The 19,224-nt window shown below is 71.9% G+C and overlaps 1 protein-coding gene across 1 annotated transcript; it reads right to left on the bottom strand.

Moving 5' to 3' along the window:
- Positions 1–1,052: 1,052 nt before the first annotated feature.
- On the bottom strand, positions 1,053–13,515 carry ITGA2B (integrin subunit alpha 2b). The gene is made up of 30 exons (XM_075722613.1): positions 13,361–13,515; positions 13,153–13,283; positions 12,974–13,071; positions 11,541–11,706; positions 11,419–11,468; positions 11,099–11,144; positions 10,804–10,932; positions 10,670–10,717; positions 10,458–10,501; positions 10,274–10,336; positions 9,333–9,385; positions 8,992–9,200; positions 8,641–8,823; positions 8,512–8,557; positions 8,324–8,428; positions 6,914–6,969; positions 6,691–6,842; positions 5,081–5,188; positions 4,089–4,159; positions 3,861–4,008; positions 3,138–3,227; positions 2,952–3,031; positions 2,781–2,855; positions 2,604–2,706; positions 2,364–2,516; positions 2,168–2,278; positions 1,938–2,051; positions 1,607–1,714; positions 1,405–1,527; positions 1,053–1,148 (listed from the first exon to the last, which is right to left on the bottom strand). Exons 1-30 carry the CDS (start codon positions 13,513–13,515, stop codon positions 1,053–1,055), a joined length of 3,114 nt encoding a protein of 1,037 aa, XP_075578728.1.
- Positions 13,516–19,224: the final 5,709 nt, after the last annotated feature.

Consider the following 19,224-nt stretch of genomic DNA (forward strand, 5'->3'; position numbering starts at 1 on the left):
CGGCACCCACCCCCGGTACCAGCCCCCAGTACCGCACAGGCACCCCGGCACTGACCCCGGTACCGGCACCTACCCCCGGTACCAGCCCCCAGTACCGCACAGGCACCCCGGCACTGACCCCGGGTACCGGCACCTACCCCCAGTACCAGCCCCCAGTACCGCACAGGCACCCCGGCACTGACCCCGGTACCGGCACCTACCCCCAGTACCAGCACCGGCACCCCGGCACTGACCCCGGTACTGCCACCAGCCCCCAGTACCACCCCGCCATCCCGGGACTGACCCCCACTACCGGTACCGGCATCCTGGGACTGGCCCCGGTACTGGCACCGGCACCCCGGGACCCACCCCTGGTACTGCACTGGCACCCCAGCACTGACCCTGGTACTGGCACCCAGCCCGGTAGCAGCCCCCGGTACCGCATCGGCATCCCACCACTGACCCCGGTACCGCCACCGGCCCCCGGTACCGGCACCAGCACCGGCCCCTGGTACCGCCCCACCATCCCGGGACTGCCCCCCACTACCGGTACCGGCACCCCAGCACCGACCCTGGTACCAGCACCCACCCCTGGTACCGCACCCGCATCCTGGCACTGACCCCGGCACCTCCCCCCAGCACCGCACCAGCCCCCCGGGACGGACCCCCGGCACCAGCACCCACTGGTACCAGCCCCCCGCCCCTCGGCCCCCCAGCACCCCCCTGCCAGGCCTGTGCGGAGGCACAGGAGCCCCTGGGGCTCCCCAAAAGGCACACGGTGGTCCCCAAAAAGCCCCCCCCCGTCCCTATGGGCTCCCACACCTGTCCTGCCCCCTCCCCAGGCCCCCCCATGGCGCAGGTCCCCGGGGGGGCACCCCCACGTCACCCCACGGGACCCCCCACGGTGCCAGGCAGAGATTTATTGTCCGGGGGCAGCAGTGGGGCGCTGGGGGGCACCCGGGGGTGCTGGGGACGGTGGGGATGGGACATGGGTGCTGCGCCCCATTGGCACCCAGGGGTGCTGGGGACACGGGGGCAGGGCTGGGCGTGCAGGGGGACCCTGGGGGACCCCCCTAGCCCTGGGCACCCCCCGGCTCCGGGGCCTGGCCGGGTGCCACCTCCTGCGCGTCCCTCTCGGTGGGCGGCCGCGTCCGCTTGAAGAAACCCGTCTGGAAGAGGGACAGGGTGACAGCCCCTCCCCGGGGACCCCACGGCGTCGGGTGCCAGGGCACCCCACGGCATGGGGCCTGGGGGACCCCATGGCAACACCCCAGGTGCTGCCCCCCATCCTGTGCCTCCCACCCCCAGGGCTGGGCTTCCCATTTCATGGGTCCCTCCAGTGCCATCAGGGTCCCACCACCACGGAGGGTGTCACCGGTGTCCCCAGTGTCATCCCGTGTGCGTCGTCCCCCCCCGCCCACTCACCTTCCACATAACGAGGATGAGGAGGGTGAGGAGCAGGAGCCCGGCGAGGACCCCCAGCACCACCCACCACACCGGCACGGCCCCCTCGCCCCCGGAGCTGGTGCGCACCACCTCGGTGACAGCCTGCGGAGGGACGGGTGGGTGACCCCGCTGCCACCACCGCAGCCCGTCCCCATGTCCCCTGTGCCCGTGCCAGCCCTACCGTGGCCTCCCCAGCAGGCAGGACGCGGGGCCGGACGCGGTAGGGCATGGCCGAGGTGTTGAACCAGGCTTGCGACTGGATGAGGAACTGCTTCAGCAGGTGCTCCCGCTGGGGACGGACATGGGGACACGTTGGGGACACACGGGGACGCATGGGGACACGTCGGGACGTGGTGTCAGGGGTGCTGGCAGCCGGCGGGGCACCCGTGACCCCACGCCTGGCGCCCCCAGGGCCGCTGTCTGCAGGTCCCCGGGGACCACCCTGCAGGAGGGGACACGGCGGGGACGCCCCGGGGACACGGTGCCACCCTGTCCCCGACAAGGGACAATACCTGCTGCAGGGTGTCCATCCAGAGCAGGGCACGGACGCTCACCAGCACCCGCTGGTCCTTGTCCAGGCTGGGCACCCGGCAGACGATGCCCACGCACGTGGCGTTGCCGCAGTCCTGCGCAACACGGCGGCCGTCACCCTGACCCCCGCCCCGGCACCCCGGGGGGCCACCCCCCGCCAGCCCCCCCGCACCCAGGGCGGGCTGCAGGCCCCCGGGGAGCACCCGCTCACCACGGGGATGGGCTCCTCCAGCCTGGCACTCGCCGGCTCCTCCGCCTCCCTGCGCTCCCGCTGGTGGGTGCCATTTCGGGGCGCCGCGGCCGTGGGCCGGGGGATCTCCAGCTGGAAGGAGATAAGGGGGCGGGCACCGCCTTGACGCCCACCCGGCACCCGGCGGGCGGGTGCCGGGCCGCCGGCAGCACCCTACCTGCTCGGCGTTGAGGCCAGGCGGGGTGGTGCAGCGCAGGCCCCCCTCGGTGCTCAGCTCCAGCAGGTAGAGCAGGGTGCGGCCCCCCAGCTGGCTGGGGACGGCCAGGCGCAGGGTGACCCCGCTGACGGTGCCGGGCCCCTTGTTGTGGAGCTGCGGGAGGACAGCGAGGTGACACCGGGGGACGGACGGACGGACGGACGGACAGCCCCCCGGGCACCCATGGGTGCGGCGCCCTACCTGGTAGACGTGCTCCACCTTGATGCCGTGGTCCTCGAGCCGCCGGCTGCCCTCCACCCTGCGCCAGGTCGCGGGCAGCACCGTGGTGGCGGGCAGGGAGTTGCTGGCAGGAGAGGGGGGGTCAGTGACCCCCCCCCACAGCCCTCCCCACCCCCCCGCACCCCCCCAGACCCTCACCCCCGCAGCTCCATCGCCGCGTGCGCCTCCACCGGCACCGTCACCGACGCGTTGGCAGGGCTGGGGCTGTTCTTGCTGCGGGGACACGGTGGGCTCAGTGTGGGGACACAGCGAGGCCACCAAGCCCCGGGGCCCGGCGCGGGCGGGGGGGCGGGGGCCGCACGGCGTCACCTCCGCAGCTGGAGCTGGAAGGTGATGGCGTCGCCCATGTCCTCCAGGCCGGACACACTCAGCTCCATGTCCACGGTGACCTGGGGGACCAGCGGGAGGGCGGGTGGGTGAGCCACGGCCGCCGGCCATGCCCCGCCCCGACAGCAGGGTGAGGGGCTCGCCGGGGGGGACCCCGCATCCCCTTACCTGGGCGCCTGCTTTCATGGGGTTGCCCAACTCGCAGAGCACCACGTGGCTCCCGTTCTCCTTCCTGGGGTTGCAGCTCAGCTTCTGCCCCTGCGGGGCGGGGGCACGGGGGGGTGGCACATCACGGACACCACCGTGGGGGGCACCACCCCCGGGACCCGCACGGTCCAAGGCGGGGCGCGAGCCCCCCGCCCCGGGCACCCCGCGGCACCCACCGGCCGCCAGGCACCCGCAGGGTGGGTGGTGGCCACCACGGGCGGGGCGCGAGCCCCCCGCCCCGGGCACCCCGCGGCACCCACCGGCCGCCAAGCACCCACAGGGTGGGTGGTGGCCACCAAGGGCAGGGCGCGAGCCCCCCGCCCCGGGCACCCCGCGGCACCCACCGGCCGCCAAGCACCCACAGGGAGGGTGGTGGCCACCACGGGCAGGGCGCGAGCCCCCCGCCCCGGGCACCCCGCGGCTCCCACCGCCGCCAGGCACCCGCAGGGAGGGTGGTGGCCACCACGGGCGGGGCGCGAGCCCCCAGCCCCGGGCACCCCACGGCACCCACCGGCCGCCAAGCACCCACAGGGTGGGTGGTGGCCACCACGGGCGGGGGCGCGAGCCCCCCGCCCCGGGCACCCCGCGGCTCCCACCGCCGCCAGGCACCCGCAGGGAGGGTGGTGGCCACCACGGGCGGGGCGCGAGCCCCCCGCCCCGGGCACCCCCCCACCGGGCACCCACCAGGTTGCTGCTGCGGGCCGCCTGGTAGTGGGTGCCGGGGGGCAGCTGCACCCGCAGCTCGGCCTCGAAGGCGCCTTCGCCCACGTTGCTGGCGTCGATGCGCAGGCGCAGCACGGCCTCCGCCCCAATGAGCAGGCGCTTGCTGGGCCTTGGGGGGCACGCAAGGGGACAGGGGTCAGCACCCCGGGGTGACGGCGGGCACCCACCCTCGCCCAGCCCGGCTCTCACGTGTGGGCGGCCAGGCGGAGGTCCGGGACGCAGAGGTTGTCCTGGCCGCAGTCCTCCAGGATGATGTGGGTCTGGGGGGGGGGGACGGCGGGGGGCAGGGGGGCAGCAGGGGGGCGCGGGACAGGGAGTCATTGGGGACAACAGGAGGTGCAGAGGGGACACGCCGGGGAGGGGCTGGGGACAGCAGGGAGGGCGGGGGGAGGTCCCAGGGGGAGACTGGGGATGGGGGGGTACAGGGGACATCGTGGGCAGGGATTGGGGACAACAGGGAGTACTGGGGGGACATCCCAGGGAAGGACTGGGGACGGTGGGGGGTGCTGGGGGGACATCCCAGGGAGGGATTTGGGATGGGGTACAGAGGGGACATCCCGGGGAGGGATTGGGGACAGTGGGGGGTACTGGGAAGACACCCCGGGGAGGGACTGGGGACAGCAGTGGGTACGGGGGGGACACCCCGGGGAGGGGCTGGAGGCAGTGAGGGGCACTGGGGGGACATCCCAGGGAGGGGCTGGGGACAGTGGGGGGTACTGGGGGGACATCCCAGGGAGGGGCTGGGGACAGTGGGGGGTACTGGGGGGACATCCCAGGGAAGGACTGGCAACATTGGGGGGCACTGGGGGGACAGCCCGGGGAGGGATTGGGGATGGGGTACAGAGGGGACATCCCAGGGAGGGATTGGGGATGGGGTAGAGAGGGGACACCCCGGGGAGGGATTGGGGACAGTGGGGGGCACTGGGAGGACACCCCGGGGAGGGATTGGGGACAGCAGGGAGGGTGGGGGGCACATTCCAGGGGGAGATTGGGGATGGGGTACAGAGGGGACACCACAGGGAGGGATTGGGGACATCGGGGGGACACCCTGGGGGGGGATTGGGGACAGTGGGGGACACTGGGGGGACACCCCAGGGAGGGGCTGGAGGCAGTGGGGGCACTGGGGGGACACCCGGGGAGGGGCTGGGGACAGTGGGGGCACGGGGGGGACGTCCCCGTACCTGCGCCAGCACCAGCGTGTCCCCGTAGAGCACCATCCCCGCCCCGGGCAGCGCCAGGCCCAGGCTCAGCACCACCGGGCTCAGCTTGTCCTTGAACTCGGCCTCGTCCTGGGGGCACCCATGGGCACAGCGCCCGCGTGGGCACCCCCCCCCCGCCTGGGCACCGCTGGCCCCACCCGGTCCCCATCCCAGCCGGGGATCCCGCTGTCCCCATCCCTGTCCCCATCCCGGTCCCCATCCCAGCCGGGGATCCCGCTGTCCCCATCCCTGTCCCCATCCCGGTCCCCATCCCAGCCGGGGATCCCGCTGTCCCCATCCCTGTCCCCATCCCGGTCCCCATCCCAGCCGGGGATCCCCCTGTCCCCATCCCTGTCCCCATCCCGGTCCCCATCCCAGCCGGGGATCCCGCTGTCCCCATCCCTGTCCCCATCCCGGTCCCCATCGCAGCCGGGGATCCTGCTGTCCCCATCCCTGTCCCCATCCCGGTCCCCATCCCAGCTGGGGATCCCGCTGTCCCCATCCCGGTCCCCATCCCAGCCGGGGATCCCACTGTCCCCATCCCTGTCCCCATCCCGGTCCCCATCCCAGCTGGGGATCCCGCTGTCCCCATCCCTGTCCCCATCCCGGTCCCCATCCCAGCCGGGGATCCCGCTGTCCCCATCCCTGTCCCCATCCCTGTCCCCATCCCAGCCGGGGATCCCCCTGTCCCCATCCCTGTCCCCATCCCTGTCCCCATCCCAGCCGGGGATCCCCCTGTCCCCATCCCGGTCCCCATCCCAGCCGGGGATCCCCCTGTCCCCATCCCTGTCCCCATCCCGGTCCCCATCCCAGCCGGGGATCCCGCTGTCCCCATCCCTGACCCCATCCCGGTCCCCATCCCAGCCGGGGATCCCCCGGTCCCCCTCCCTGTCCCCATCCCGGTCCCCATCCCAGCCGGGGATCCCGCTGTCCCCCTCCCTGTCCCCATCCCGGTCCCCATCCCAGCCGGGGATCCCCCTGTCCCCATCCCGGTCCCCATCCCAGCCGGGGATCCCCCTGTCCCCATCCCTGTCCCCATCCCGGTCCCCATCCCAGCCAGGGATCCCCCTGTCCCCATCCCTGACCCCATCCCGGTCCCCATCCCAGCCGGGGATCCCCCTGTCCCCCTCCCTGTCCCCATCCCGGTCCCCATCGCAGCCGGGGATCCCGCTGTCCCCCTCCCTGTCCCCATCCCGGTCCCCATCCCAGCCGGGGATCCCCCTGTCCCCATCCCGGTCCCCATCCCAGCCGGGGATCCCCCTGTCCCCATCCCTGTCCCCATCCCGGTCCCCATCCCAGCCAGGGATCCCGCTGTCCCCATCCCTGTCCCCATCCCGGTCCCCATCCCAGCCGGGGATCCCCCTGTCCCCATCCCTGTCCCCATCCCGGTCCCCATCCCAGCCAGGGATCCCGCTGTCCCCCTCCCTGTCCCCATCCCGGTCCCCATCCCAGCCGGGGATCCCGCTGTCCCCATCCTGGTCCCCATCCCAGCTGGTGACACCAATGTCCCCACCCCGTCCCCATCCCAGCCGTGGACACCGCTGTCCCCACCCTGTCCCCGTCCCCGGCCGGCGCTGGCAGTGTCCCCGTACCCGCAGGAAGGCGGTGAGGTTGTGGCACAGCGGGGGGGTCCCCGGGGCCAGTGCCAGCGTGTGCTGCCAGGAGGGCTGGTGGCCCTGCAGCAGCAGGACCCTGCGGGACGGCCGGGGCTTCAGCCGGTCCAGCTGCAGCTCGGCGCGGAGGCCTGGGGGACACGGGGGTGGCACCGGGGACAGCCGGGACAGCCCCGCGCCCCCCGGGAACGCCGCCACTCACGGATGCTCCGGGGGATGCGCTGGCCCCTCACGCTGACGCACAGCACCACGGGGAAGCTGCGAGGGGACAGCACGCGGGGGGCTCAGGGACCGCCACCGTCCCCGGGGCCGTGTCCCCACGCCCCTGGTGTCCCCATGCCGGTGGTGTCCCCACAGGGATGTCCCCACGGTGGTGTCCCCACGCCAATGTCCCACAGCGGTGTCCCCACACCAGTGTCCCCACGGCAGTGTTCCCATGCCAGTGTCCCCACGCCAGTGTCCCCATGGTGATGTCCCCATGGTGATGTTCCCACGGCGGTGTCCCCATGGCAGTATTCCCATGCCACTGTCCCCACGCCAGTGTCCCCACACCAGTGTCCCCACGCCAGTGTCCCCACACCAGTGTCCCCATGGTGATGTCCCCACGCCAGTGTCCCCACACCAATGTCCCTGTGGTGATGTCCCCACAGTGGTGTCCCCATGGTGATGTCCCCATGCCAGTGTCCCCATGGTGGTGTCCCCACAGAAGTGTCCCCATGGTGATGTCCCCATGCCAGTGTCCCCATGGTGATGTCCCCACACCAGTGTCCCCACGGTGGTGTCCCCATGCCAGTGTCCCCATGGTAGTGTCCCCATTGTGATGTCCCCATGGCAGTGTCCCCATGGCAGTGTCCCCATGGTGATGTCCCCATGCCGGTGTCCCCACAGTGATGTCCCCATGCCAGTGTCCCCATGGTGGTGTCCCCACGGTGATGTCCCCACACCAGTGTCCCCACACCAATGTCCCTGTGGTGATGTCCCCACAGTGGTGTCCCCATGGTGGTGTCCCCACAGAAGTGTCCCCATGGTGATGTCTCCATGCCAGTGTCCCCACGGTGGTGTCCCCATGGCAGTGTCCCCATGGTGGTGTCCCCACAGAAGTGTCCCCATGGTGATGTCCCCATGCCGGTGTCCCCACGCCAGTGTCCCCACGGTGGTGTCCCCATGCCAGTGTCCCCATGGTAGTGTCCCCATTGTGATGTCCCCATGGCAGTGTCCCCATGGCAGTGTCCCCATGGTGATGTCCCCACACCAGTGTCCCCACACCGGTGTCCCCATGCCAGTGTCCCCATGGTGATGTCCCCACGCCAGTGTCCCCACACCAATGTCCCTGTGGTGATGTCCCCACAGTGGTGTCCCCATGGTGATGTCCCCATGCCAGTGTCCCCACGGTGGTGTCCCCATGGCAGTGTCCCCATGGTGATGTCCCCATGCCGGTGTCCCCACACCAGTGTCCCCATGGCAGTGTCCCCACGCCAGTGTCCCCACGGTGGTGTCCGCATGGCAGTGTCCCCACGGTGATGTCCCCACGCCGGTGTCCCCACAGTGATGTCCCCATGCCGGTGTCCCCATGGTGGTGTCCCCACGCCGGTGTCCCCCCGACATGGCTCACCAGCTGACGCGGGTGCCGGGGCCAGGCAGGACACAGTCCAGGACCTTGGGGTTCAGCCCGTCGGGGACACTCAGCTGGGTCCGGACCACCACCACGGGCTGTCCCCTGGGACACGGGGACAGAGCTGAGGTGCCAGGGGACGCGGGCAGGGACCCCCGGGCCGCGCTGCCGCCGGGACGGGCACTCACCAGTACACGGCCACCTTGGCCGCCCCGTAAGCCCCCACCAGCAGATCTGTGGGGACAAGCAGGGGGTCGGTGCCGGGCGGGGTGGCACCGGGGTGGCCCGGCGGCGGCGGCCACGCGGCAGGGCCGTACCGGGGTAGCCATTGCCGTCCAGGTCGGTGGCACCGCGCAGGGCGAAGCCGAAGGCGGCGGGGCCGGGGAAGGGGCTGTCGAGGCGTTGGGTGGGCGCCGGCACCAAACCCTCGCTCTGCCCGCGGAAGATGAAGACCTGCCCGCTGCCACCGTCACCCCCCAGCGGGGCACCCACGGCCACGTCTGGGGACACGGGAGGCGTCAGCACCCACCGGGAGCCCCTCCCGGCACCGCCACCCGCCCCGCGACGCCTGCCTCAGTTTCCCCAAAGGTTTAGAGCGGGCACCGGGGGGTGGCGCGTCCCCCCGCACAGCCCCCCTGCCCACCCGCCCCGCGCCAGGCCGGTGTTACCGCCGTAGCCGTCCTTGTCCAGGTCCCCGAGGCTGGCGATGGCGGCGGCGAAGCGGCCGTAGGGGTGGGTGCCTGTCAGGGTCTGGGGGGGCCGGGCGAGGGGCCGCTGCCCCCCCCCCAGGTAGAGGTAGAGGCGTCCCAGCTCGCTGCGCTGCCCGTCGGGGCGCTGGGCCATGTACAGGGGGGCACCCACCAGCACGTCGTCCCGCCTGCGCCCGGCGCGGGGGTCAGGGTCCCCGGCGTTGGGGACTGGTGGCACCCAGGGGTGCGCCAGGGAGGGGGCAGCACCCTAGGGTGCCCCCATGGGGGGTGTAGGGGGGGGACACAGTCCTGGCTCTCACCCGTCCCCGTCGACATCGGCCACGGCCACCGTGTGCCCGAAGTACGATGCCACCTGGACAGGGGCAGGGTGGGGGTCATGCGGGGGCACGGTGGGGTGCTGGGGGTGCTGGGGGGAGGTGGGTGCTGGGGTGCTCTGGGGTGGGGGTTACAGGGGTGCTGTGGAGCACGGGGGGGGGCAGCTGGGTGCCATGGGGCGACGGGGCAATGGGGGGGGGGGTGGGCACCGGGGAGCCATGGGGTGCTGGAAGGGGGCACTGGGGGAAGGGGGGCACTGGGGGTGAGCGGCAGCAGGGCAGGGAGCTGTGGGGTGCTGGCACATGGGGGAAGGGTGCTATGGGGTGGCAGGCAGTGGGGCAGGGTGCTGTGGGGTGCTGGCACACGGGGGCAGGGTGCTATGGGGTGGCAGGCAGTGGGGCAGGGTGCTGTGGGGTGCTGGCACACGGGGGCAGGGTGCCGTGGGGTGGCAGGCAGTGGGGCAAGGTGCCGTGGGGTGCTGGTACATGGGGGCAGGGTGCCGTGGGGTGCTGGCACACAGGGGCAGGGTGCTGTGGGGTGGCAGGCAGTGGGGCAGGGTGCTGTGGGGTGCTGGCACATGGGGGCAGGGTGCTGTGGGGTGGCAGGCAGTGGGGCAGGGTGCCGTGGGGTGCTGGCACACAGGGGCAGGGTGCCGTGGGGTGCTGGCACACGGGGGCAGGGTGCCGTGGGGTGGCAGGCAGTGGGGCAGGGTGCTGTGGGGTGCTGGTACATGGGGGCAGGGTGCCGTGGGGTGCTGGCACACGGGGGCAGGGTGCTGTGGGGTGGCAGGCAGTGGGGCAAGGTGCCGTGGGGTGCTGGCACACGGGGGCAGGGTGCTGTGGGGTGGCAGGCAGTGGGGCAGGGTGCTGTGGGGCGGCAGGCAGCGGGGCAGGGTGCCGTGGGGTGCCGGTGCAGGCGGGGGTACCTGCTCGCTGGCGAGGCCCTGCAGCAGGCGCAGGGTCCCGGCCCCCGCGCTGAAGATCTCCACCTGCCCAGAGCAGCGTCAGGCCCTGGCCCCGGCCCCCCAGGTGCCCCCCTGGGGTGCCTGGCCACCGCGGCGTCCCGGTCACCGGCCACCCCCGCGCAGCCGGGCACCCCGCGCCGCTCACCTCGCCCCTCGTGCTGCTCTTGTTGGGGACCCCCACCACGTACTCTGCGGGGGATGAGAGCCCTGAGCGTCCCCGCCGTGGCACTGGGGGGGCACGGGGGTACCCCCGGCATGGGGGCACAGAGGCGACGGGGCTCCTGAGCTGGCCCAAGCCAGGGTCCTCGGCAGGGGACGGCACCCTGGAGCCCAGAGCCCGCGCCCGCCCGGCCGTACCTTTGGTTTTGGGATTGCCGTCGAACTCGCCCACGGCCACCGAGTACCCTGCGGGGAGACGGGCACCGCTGAGCCCCGCCAGGCCCCGGCACGCGCTGGCTATGGGGCCGGGCTGCCCCACGCCCGCTGCTCACCCCGGTACCCGTCCTCGTATGCCCTGGACGTCGGCTCCTCCGTGGGGCGTCCCGGGCGCTCCGGCCACAGCAGGGACGTGCCGTGGAAGCGGGAGAGGATGGCGTCCACCTCCACCGAGTACAGGAGGCCTGGGGGAGAGCGTGGCGGGCGCCGGCGCTGACGGGGCACCTGCTGGCACCCGCCCCGGGCTGCCAGTGGCACCCACGGGGGTGCCCCGTCCTGGGTGCCCTCCTCCCGCCGTGCCCCCCCAAAGGCGAGCACCCCGGCGCCGCAGCACCGGCAGGCAGCACTCACCCACGAAGTAGTACCCGCCGGGGGCACCCAGCACCAGCGTGCCGTCCTGCGGGATGAGCCGGCGTCAGCACCCACGCTGCGCATCCCCAAGCCCATCGCCCCCCGCCCCGGCATCCCCACCCTGGCACCCTTACCCCGCCGTCCCCACCCGAGCACCCCGTCCCCCGGCACAGCCACCCGTGCGTCCCCGTCCCAGCACCCCCCGCCCTGCCATCCCCAGCACCCAGGTGCCATCCCGGCCACGGCCACTGCGCCGCTGGGCACCCCACGGGCACCCCACGGGCACGCCTGCCCCCAAGCACCCCAAGCACCCGTCTCACCGGGGCGACGGCCGCGCTGAAGCCGATCTCGCAGTAGCGCTTGTCGTAGGCTGCGGGCACGGGGCAGGGTCAGAGGGACCAGGGGTGGGGGGCACCCCCCACCCCAAGCCACCCGCCCTCACCGTAGTAGCTCTCGCGGTAGGCGCCGGCCATGAGCTGGTCGCGGCAGGGCGAGTACCAGGCGACGCGCCGCAGCCCGGGGGCACCCACGAAGCAGGCGCCCGTCGGGGTGCGGAAAGCCTCGTGCTGCCCATCCATGGCGTTCCAGTGCTGCAGCGGGGCGCAGGCCTGGGGATGGGGATGGGGACGGGGATGGACGGGGACGGACGGGGATGGACGGGGATGGACGGGGATGGACGAGGATGGACGGGGATGGACGGGGATGGACGGGGATGGATGGGGATGGACGGGGATGGATGGGGATGGACGGGGACGGATGGGGACGGGGATGGACAGGGATGGACGGGGATGGACGGGGACGGACAGAGATGGACAGGGACGGACGGGGACGGACGGGGATGGACGGGGATGGACGGGGATGGACGGGGATGGATGGGGATGGACGAGGATGGACGGGGATGGACGGGGATGGATGGGGATGGACGAGGATGGATGGGGATGGACGGGGATGGATGGGGATGGACGGGGACGGATGGGGACGGGGATGGACAGGGATGGACGGGGATGGACGGGGACGGACAGAGATGGACAGGGACGGACGGGGACGGACGGGGATGGACGGGGATGGACGGGGACAGACGGGGATGGACGGGGATGGATGGGGATGGATGGGGACGGACGGGGATGGACAGGGATGGACAGGGATGGATGGGGATGGACGGGGATGGACGGGGACGGATGGGGATGGACGGGGATGGATGGGGATGGACGGGGACGGACGGGGACAGGGATGGACGGGGATGGATGGGGATGGACGGGGACGGACGGGGACAGGGATGGACGGGGATGGACGGGGATGGATGGGGATGGATGGGGACGGACGGGGATGGATGGGGATGGATGGGGACGGACGGGGACGGGGATGGACGGGGACGGATGGGGATGGACGGGGATGGACGGGGACGGACGGGGATGGATGGGGATGGATGGGGACGGACGGGGACGGGGATGGACGGGGATGGACGGGGACAGACGGGGCTGGACGGGGATGGACAGGGATGGATGGGGATGGACGGGGACGGACGGGGACAGGGATGGACGGGGATGGACGGGGACGGATGGGGATGGACAGGGATGGACGGGGATGGACGGGGACGGACGGGGATGGATGGGGATGGATGGGGATGGACGGGGACGGGGATGGACGGGGATGGACGGGGACGGACGGGGATGGACGGGGATGGACGGGGATGGACAGGGATGGATGGGGATGGACGGGGATGGACGGGGACGGACAGGGATGGATGGGGATGGATGGGGATGGATGGGGACGGACGGGGACGGACGGGGACGGGGATGGACAGGGACGGACGGGGACCCAGGGGTGCCCACCCAAGGGTGCCCGCCCGCCCGCCCGCCCGCCAGCTGCACCCACCACCAGTTTGCCGTTCCAGCTGGTGACCGATGCCCCCAGCCACTGGTGCGACTTGTAGGTGTGGAGCCTCAGGGTGTTTTGGGTCTGGGTCTCGTCTCCTGGGGGAGTGGGAGAGGGGGAGCGTGCCGGGCCGGCGGCCCCCCCCCGCGCCCACCCGCCGTCCCCTGGCACCCACGCACCCACGGTGTCCACGGGGAGGGGGTGGCAGGGGGTCTCGCCGGGGGGCCAGGAGCAGAGGAAGACGGCGCCGGGTTGAGCCACGCCGGGCTGGGAGGTGTTGGCGCGGGGCGCGCCCACCACCACACCGGGCCTGGGGACGCAGAGCGGGCGTCGGGGCGCGGGGAAACGGGCGTCGTGCCCGGCCCCGGCACCCCGCTGCCTCCCTACCTGCCCTCGGTCACGTGGAAATCCAGGGCGAAGCCGAAATAGCTGCCGGGGGGTCCCTCGTACGTGGTGGGGGGGTCCTGGAGGAGCCCCAGGGCGGGGGCCGAGCACGGCCCCCCGAGGAGCAGCAGGGCCCGGAGCAGGGCAGCAGCAGCCATCGCCACCCCGGAATGCGCCGGCAGCCCCGGCCCAGCGCTGCGTGCCGCCGGCTTATCTCAGGGGACGCAGCTGGGGACGGGGGGCACAGGAAGGGCCCCCCCGCCCGGGAGCCAGCGGGGCGCGGGGGCGCAGGGGCTGTGCTGCTTTGGGGTGGGGACTGGGGGTGCCCGGCCCGGCTGGCAGAGCAGGGTCCGAGGTGGCGGTGCCGGGGGGGGACGCGGCGAGGGGCTGGGGGGGCACGGCCGTGGGGGGAAGCGGCACAACCGCCCGCGCCCAGCACCCTCCTTCCGCGGGCGGCCGGGGCCCGGCGCAGCCCTCGCCTATCTCGGGGTGCAGGCGGCCGCAGCCCGGCCAGCGGAAGCTTGGCGGGGAGGGGGCGAGCCACGGGGCGCGGGGCCCCCACTGTCATCCCCCGCGGTCGGAGCAGGCGGCGGGGGGGGGAACGCCGGGCTCCCCGCTCTCGCCCCGCCAGCACCGGGCATCGCCACCAAACTGGGTCCCCTTTCCCCGGGCCGGGCATCGCCGCCAAACCTTTCCCCAAGCAGGGACACCCCAAAACCCTCCCCGGGGAGGGAGCCGGGGGCAGCCCAGCCCCCAAGCACCCGCGCTTGGCAGGGAAACGGCTCCGGCACGGGGAGGGGTGCCGGGGGGCACAGCCGGGGCTCCGAGGGCTGCAGGAGCCGCTCGGCCCAACCCGTGTCCCCTCCGGCTGAGCCCGCTGGCGGGGTTGACTGAAACCCCCTCTTCGAAGGCCGCTCAAGCTGCCGGGGGCTCCTCGTGCCCGCCCGGGGCCGGTGGCGGGAGAGGCACGGGAGCGTGTCCCCGCAAGCCAGCCCCCCGTGCAGAAACGGGGTTTGCATCCCTTTGATCCACGCTGCCGTGGCGCGCGGGAAGCCAGGCAGGCACCACGGGGGCCGTGGGGGTCCCGCGCTCCCCGGGGGGGCACAGGGGGGTCCCAATGGCGCCCAAGCGGCACCGCGGCCCCGAGCCGGGCTCTGCACCGGCCCTGGGGAGCAGCTGGAAGGCGGCTCCGGCCCCTCGGCTGCCGTGGAGGAGCCGCAGCCACGAAGCGGGGGGATTTGCCCGAAGCTGGGGCTGAGCCTGGGCTCCGAGGATTGGGAAGGGTTCAGCCGAGCCCGGCTCAGCTCCGTGCAGTGGGGTCCGCCCCTGCTCGGGGGGGTCTCTTCCCGCCTGGCAGCAGCGAGCATCCAAACGCAGCTGGAACCCACACCAGAATGCTTTAAGGCAACTCCATTTCTGTCCCCCACCGAATTACTTCATTTCCCATTTCTTGCAGCGCTTCCACGTTGTCATCCATCCAGCCGAACAGTTCCAAGCTCACCCAAAAGAGGACGGCCCAGGCCAAGGCAGGTTGCATCCCGTACCCCAACCCTGGCAGCACTCAGGGCTTCCAGTTTTCTTTCCTTTGACCGGATCAGGGCCTTTGGCTGAGAACGCGGAGGCCGGCGCCGCTCCCCACGTGTGGCCACCTCCCGTGATGTGCAGGCCCGGCCGACGCAGCGGCAACCCCGGGGATGCAGAGGGCTGCGGCGGGCGATCCCCGGGGACGCAGAGACCCACGACGGGCGATCCCCGGGGACGCAGAGGGCTGCGGTGGGCGATCCCAGAGGGCCGCGGCGGGCGATCCCCGGGGACGCAGAGGGCCGCGGCGGGCGATCCCCGGGGACGCAGAGACCCACGACGGGCGATCCCCGGGGACGCAGAGACCCACGACGGGCGATCCCCGGGGACGCAGAGAGCTGCGGCGGGCGATCCCGGGGATGCAGAGGGCCGCGGCGGGCGATCCTGGGGACGCAGAGAGCTGCGGCGGGCGATCCCCGGGGACGCAGAGAGCTGCGGCGGGCGATCCCGGGGACGCAGAGGGCCGCGGCGGGCGATCCTGGGGACGCAGAGGGCCGCGGTGGGCGATCCCCGGGGACGCAGAGAGCTGCGGCGGGTGATCCCGGGGACGCAGAGGGCTGCGGCGGGCGATCCCGGGGACGCAGAGGGCCGCGGCGGGCGATCCCGGGGACACAGAGGGCCGCGGCAGGCGATCCCGGGGACGCAGAGAGCTGTGGCGGGCGATCCCCGGGGACGCAGAGGGCTGCAGCGGGCGATCCCAGAGGGCCGCGGCGGGTGATCCCCGGGGACGCAGAGGGCCGCGGCGGGCGATCCCGGGGACGCAGAGGGCCTCGGCGGGTGATCCCCAGGGATGCAGAGGGCCTCGGCGGGCGATCCCAGAGGGCCACGGCGGGCGATCCCCGGGGCCGCAGAGGGCCGCAGTGGGCGATCCCCGGGGACGCAGAGGGCCGCGGCAGGCGATCCCTGCCAACACGGACCCGGCCGCGCCAGGAGCCGCTCATCCCTCGGCTGGAGGTGCCGGCGGTGCCGGGAGAAGTGCGCTCGCCCGCTGCCCGCTCTGCCTGCCGCCGGGGTCAGGGCCGGCTCCGGGCAGGAGCAAGGGCAGGGACGAGGCTGCAGCCCCGCTCAGGAGCCGCTGATGAGGGAGATGGGGGGAAAAAACATCGCAAGGAGGGCTGAGGGAGCCCACAGCGGCGTCTGCTGGCGCTGGCGGCGTGCGGAGAGGCGGCATCAGCCCCGCTCGCGAGGGCTGGCTCTTCGCCCCTCGGCTACCGGCTGCTGCCGGGCCTTTGGCCTGAGCCGCCGCAGCTGTGTGCCGAGTGGGCAGGGAGCGGGGCCCGGGCCGCCCCGAGCGCGGCAGGGAGCAGGGAGGGAGGCCAGACACCACAGGGAGCAGGGCAGGCAGGGACGAGGGCAGGGACGAGGGCAGGGCAGGGATGAGGGTAGGGAGCAGGGCAGGGAGCAAGGCAGGGAGGCTGGACACGGCAGGGACGAGGGCAGGGACGAGGGCAGGCAGGGATGAGGGTAGGGAGCAGGGCAGGGAGCAGGGCAGGGAGGCTGGACACGGCAGGGACCAGGGCAGGGACGAGGGCAGGCAGGGATGAGGGTAGGGAGCAGGGCAGGGAGCAGGGCAGGGAGGCTGGACACGGCAGGGACCAGGGCAGGGACGAGGGCAGGCAGGGATGAGGGTAGGGAGCAGGGCAGGGAGCAGGGCAGGGAGGCTGGACACGGCAGGGACCAGGGCAGGGACGAGGGCAGGCAGGGATGAGGGTAGGGAGCAGGGCAGGGAGCAGGGCAGGGAGGCTGGACACGGCAGGGACCAGGGCAGGGACGAGGGCAGGCAGGGATGAGGGTAGGGAGCAGGGCAGGGAGCAAGGCAGGGAGGCTGGACACGGCAGGGACCAGGGCAGGGACGAGGGCAGGCAGGGATGAGGGTAGGGAGCAGGGCAGGGAGCAGGGCAGGGAGGCTGGACACGGCAGGGACCAGGGCAGGGACGAGGGCAGGCAGGGATGAGGGTAGGGAGCAGGGCAGGGAGCAGGGCAGGTGGGGACAAGGGCAGGGACGAGGGCAGGGAGGCCGGACATGGCAGGGACAAGGGCAGAGAGGGACGAGGGCAGGGACGAGGACAGGCAGGGATGAGGACAGGCAGGCCGGACATGGCAGGGACGAGGGCAGGGAGGCCAGATGCAGCAGGGACGAGGGCAGGGATGAGGGCAGGGAGGCTGGACACAGCAGGGATGAGGGCAGGCACGAGGGCAGGCAGGCTGGATGTGGCAGGGACCAGGGCAGGGATGAGGGCAGGCAGGGACGAGGGCAGGGACGAGGGACGAGGGCAGGCAGGCCAGACGCAGCAGGGACAAGGGCAGGCAGGCCGGACGCAGCAGGGATGAGGGCAGGCACGATGGACGAGGGCAGGGAGGGATGAGGGCAGGCACGAGGGACAAGGGCAGGCACGAGGGACGAGGCAGGGACGAGGGACGAGGGCAGGGAGGGATGAGGGCAGGGACAAGGGCAGGCAGGCCAGACACAGCAGGGATGAGGGCAGGCAGGGATGAGGGCAGGGAGGCCAGACACAGCAGGGACGAGGGACGAGGACAGGCAGGCCGGACACAGCAGGGACGAGGGCAGGCAGGCCGGACGTGGCAGGGACAAGGGACGAGGACAGGGACAAGGGATGAGGGCAGTGACGAGGGCAGGCAGGCCGGACACAGCAGGGACGAGGGCAGGCAGGGACGAGGTCAGGGATGATGGACGAGGGATGAGGGCAGGCAGGCCGGACACGGCAGGGACGAGGGCAGGCAGGCCGGACGTGGCAGGGACAAGGGACGAGGACAGGGACAAGGGATGAGGGCAGTGACGAGGGCAGGGACGAGGGACGAGGGCAGGCAGGCCGGACTCAGCAGGGATGAGGGCAGGCAGGGACGAGGTCAGGGATGATGGACGAGGGACGAGGGCAGGCAGGCCGGACACGGCAGGGACGATGGACGAGGGCAGGCTGGCTGGACGCGGCAGGGACAAGGGCAGGCAGGACACAGCAGGGACGAGGGCAGGGATGAAGGATGAGGGCAGGCAGGATGGATGAGGGCAGGCCGGCTGGACGCAGCAGGCACGATGGACGAGGGCAGGGAGGCCGGACACAGCAGGGATGAGGGCAGGCCGGCCGGCCGCGGCAGGGACGAGGGCAGGCACGATGGACCAGGGCAGGCATGATGGACCAGGGCAGGCAGGGACGAGGGCAGGCACGATGGACGAGGGCAGGCAGGATGGACGAGGGCAGGCAGGATGGACGAGGGCAGGCACGATGGACCAGGGCAGGCACGATGGACGAGGGCAGGCATGATGGACGAGGGCAGGCAGGGACGAGGGCAGGCCGGCCGGCCGCGGCACCCCGCCGCCCAGCCGCTGCGGCAAGAGAGAGCGCGGAGTGGAAAGCTGGGGCGGCCGAGACGCTGGGCGCTGCCGAGCCAGCCGCCGCAGCCCCGACGAACACCCTCTCGCGCCCGGTTTCACCTTCAACAGTTTGACCGTGAGGGTCGACGGTGCCAGGAGAGAACCTGCAGAACCCACTCAGGCCGCAATGCACTGCTACCCAAAATCACATCCTTTTAAAAAAAAAAAAAAATAGTAGTAATAATTAAGAGTACATTTTCTCTGTATCCAGCTCTATCTTCTGAGCAAAGTATTCCAATTAGAAGTAGTTTTGCTCTATGAACCAAGCATCTAATACTGGTATTTTAGGAAAAAGACAGCCCTGGGCTACATCGCGATCAGACGCAGCGGCTCCCAGCCATCTCACGCAACCACACATTTTTTTTCCACAAATCATTGGTTTATTAGAAAGGTTTTTTCCCCCTCATTTTACAGCATATATATATATTTATATATATATCTTATGTGACAAAGTTAAATACAGTCTGTTTATGCTTGTTAAGTAATGATAGGTTAATTATTTTTAGCACTATTCTGGAAGTCAGAAAACCCCCCTGACTGCAGCGTGAAGGGTGCCAGAACACGCATACTGAATCTAGAAGCTAATGAAGCTCAGCATTGAGACATTAATACTGTATTCTGTTGAATTATTTACAGAGAAATTGAGTCCCTTTTTTTTTTTTTTATTTTTTTTGCCCGTTGTGTTTCAGTCCGACCTGCTCAAACGCAAAGTTTCTCGTTTCAAGGGTGAGGAAGCTCGAGTTTTCAATCCTTTGAAGCGCTGTCCCCCCCGGGTCTCGGCGCTGCCCTTGGGGAGGGGACGGGGACGCCGGGCAGCCGGCACGCGCCCCGCTGCCTGCTCCAACACCAGCCCCGACGCACCGTGCGGTGCCCCCGAGCCGATCCAACGCGAGGA

The sequence above is a fragment of the Pelecanus crispus genome, chromosome 18, assembly GCF_030463565.1.
Source record: "Pelecanus crispus isolate bPelCri1 chromosome 18, bPelCri1.pri, whole genome shotgun sequence".
Classification (NCBI taxonomy): domain Eukaryota; kingdom Metazoa; phylum Chordata; class Aves; order Pelecaniformes; family Pelecanidae; genus Pelecanus; species Pelecanus crispus.

Coding starts and splice junctions, on each gene's coding strand:
- ITGA2B (XM_075722613.1), bottom strand. CDS start 13,515: ATGGCTGCTGCTGCCCTGCTCCGGGCCCTGCTGCTCCTCGGGGGGCCG. Junction 4,160..5,080: donor ACACGCTGGTGCTGGCGCAG/GTACGGGGACGT, acceptor CCCCCCCCCCAG/ACCCACATCATCCTGGAGGA. Junction 1,528..1,606: donor TGCCTGCTGGGGAGGCCACG/GTAGGGCTGGCA, acceptor GTCCCTCCGCAG/GCTGTCACCGAGGTGGTGCG.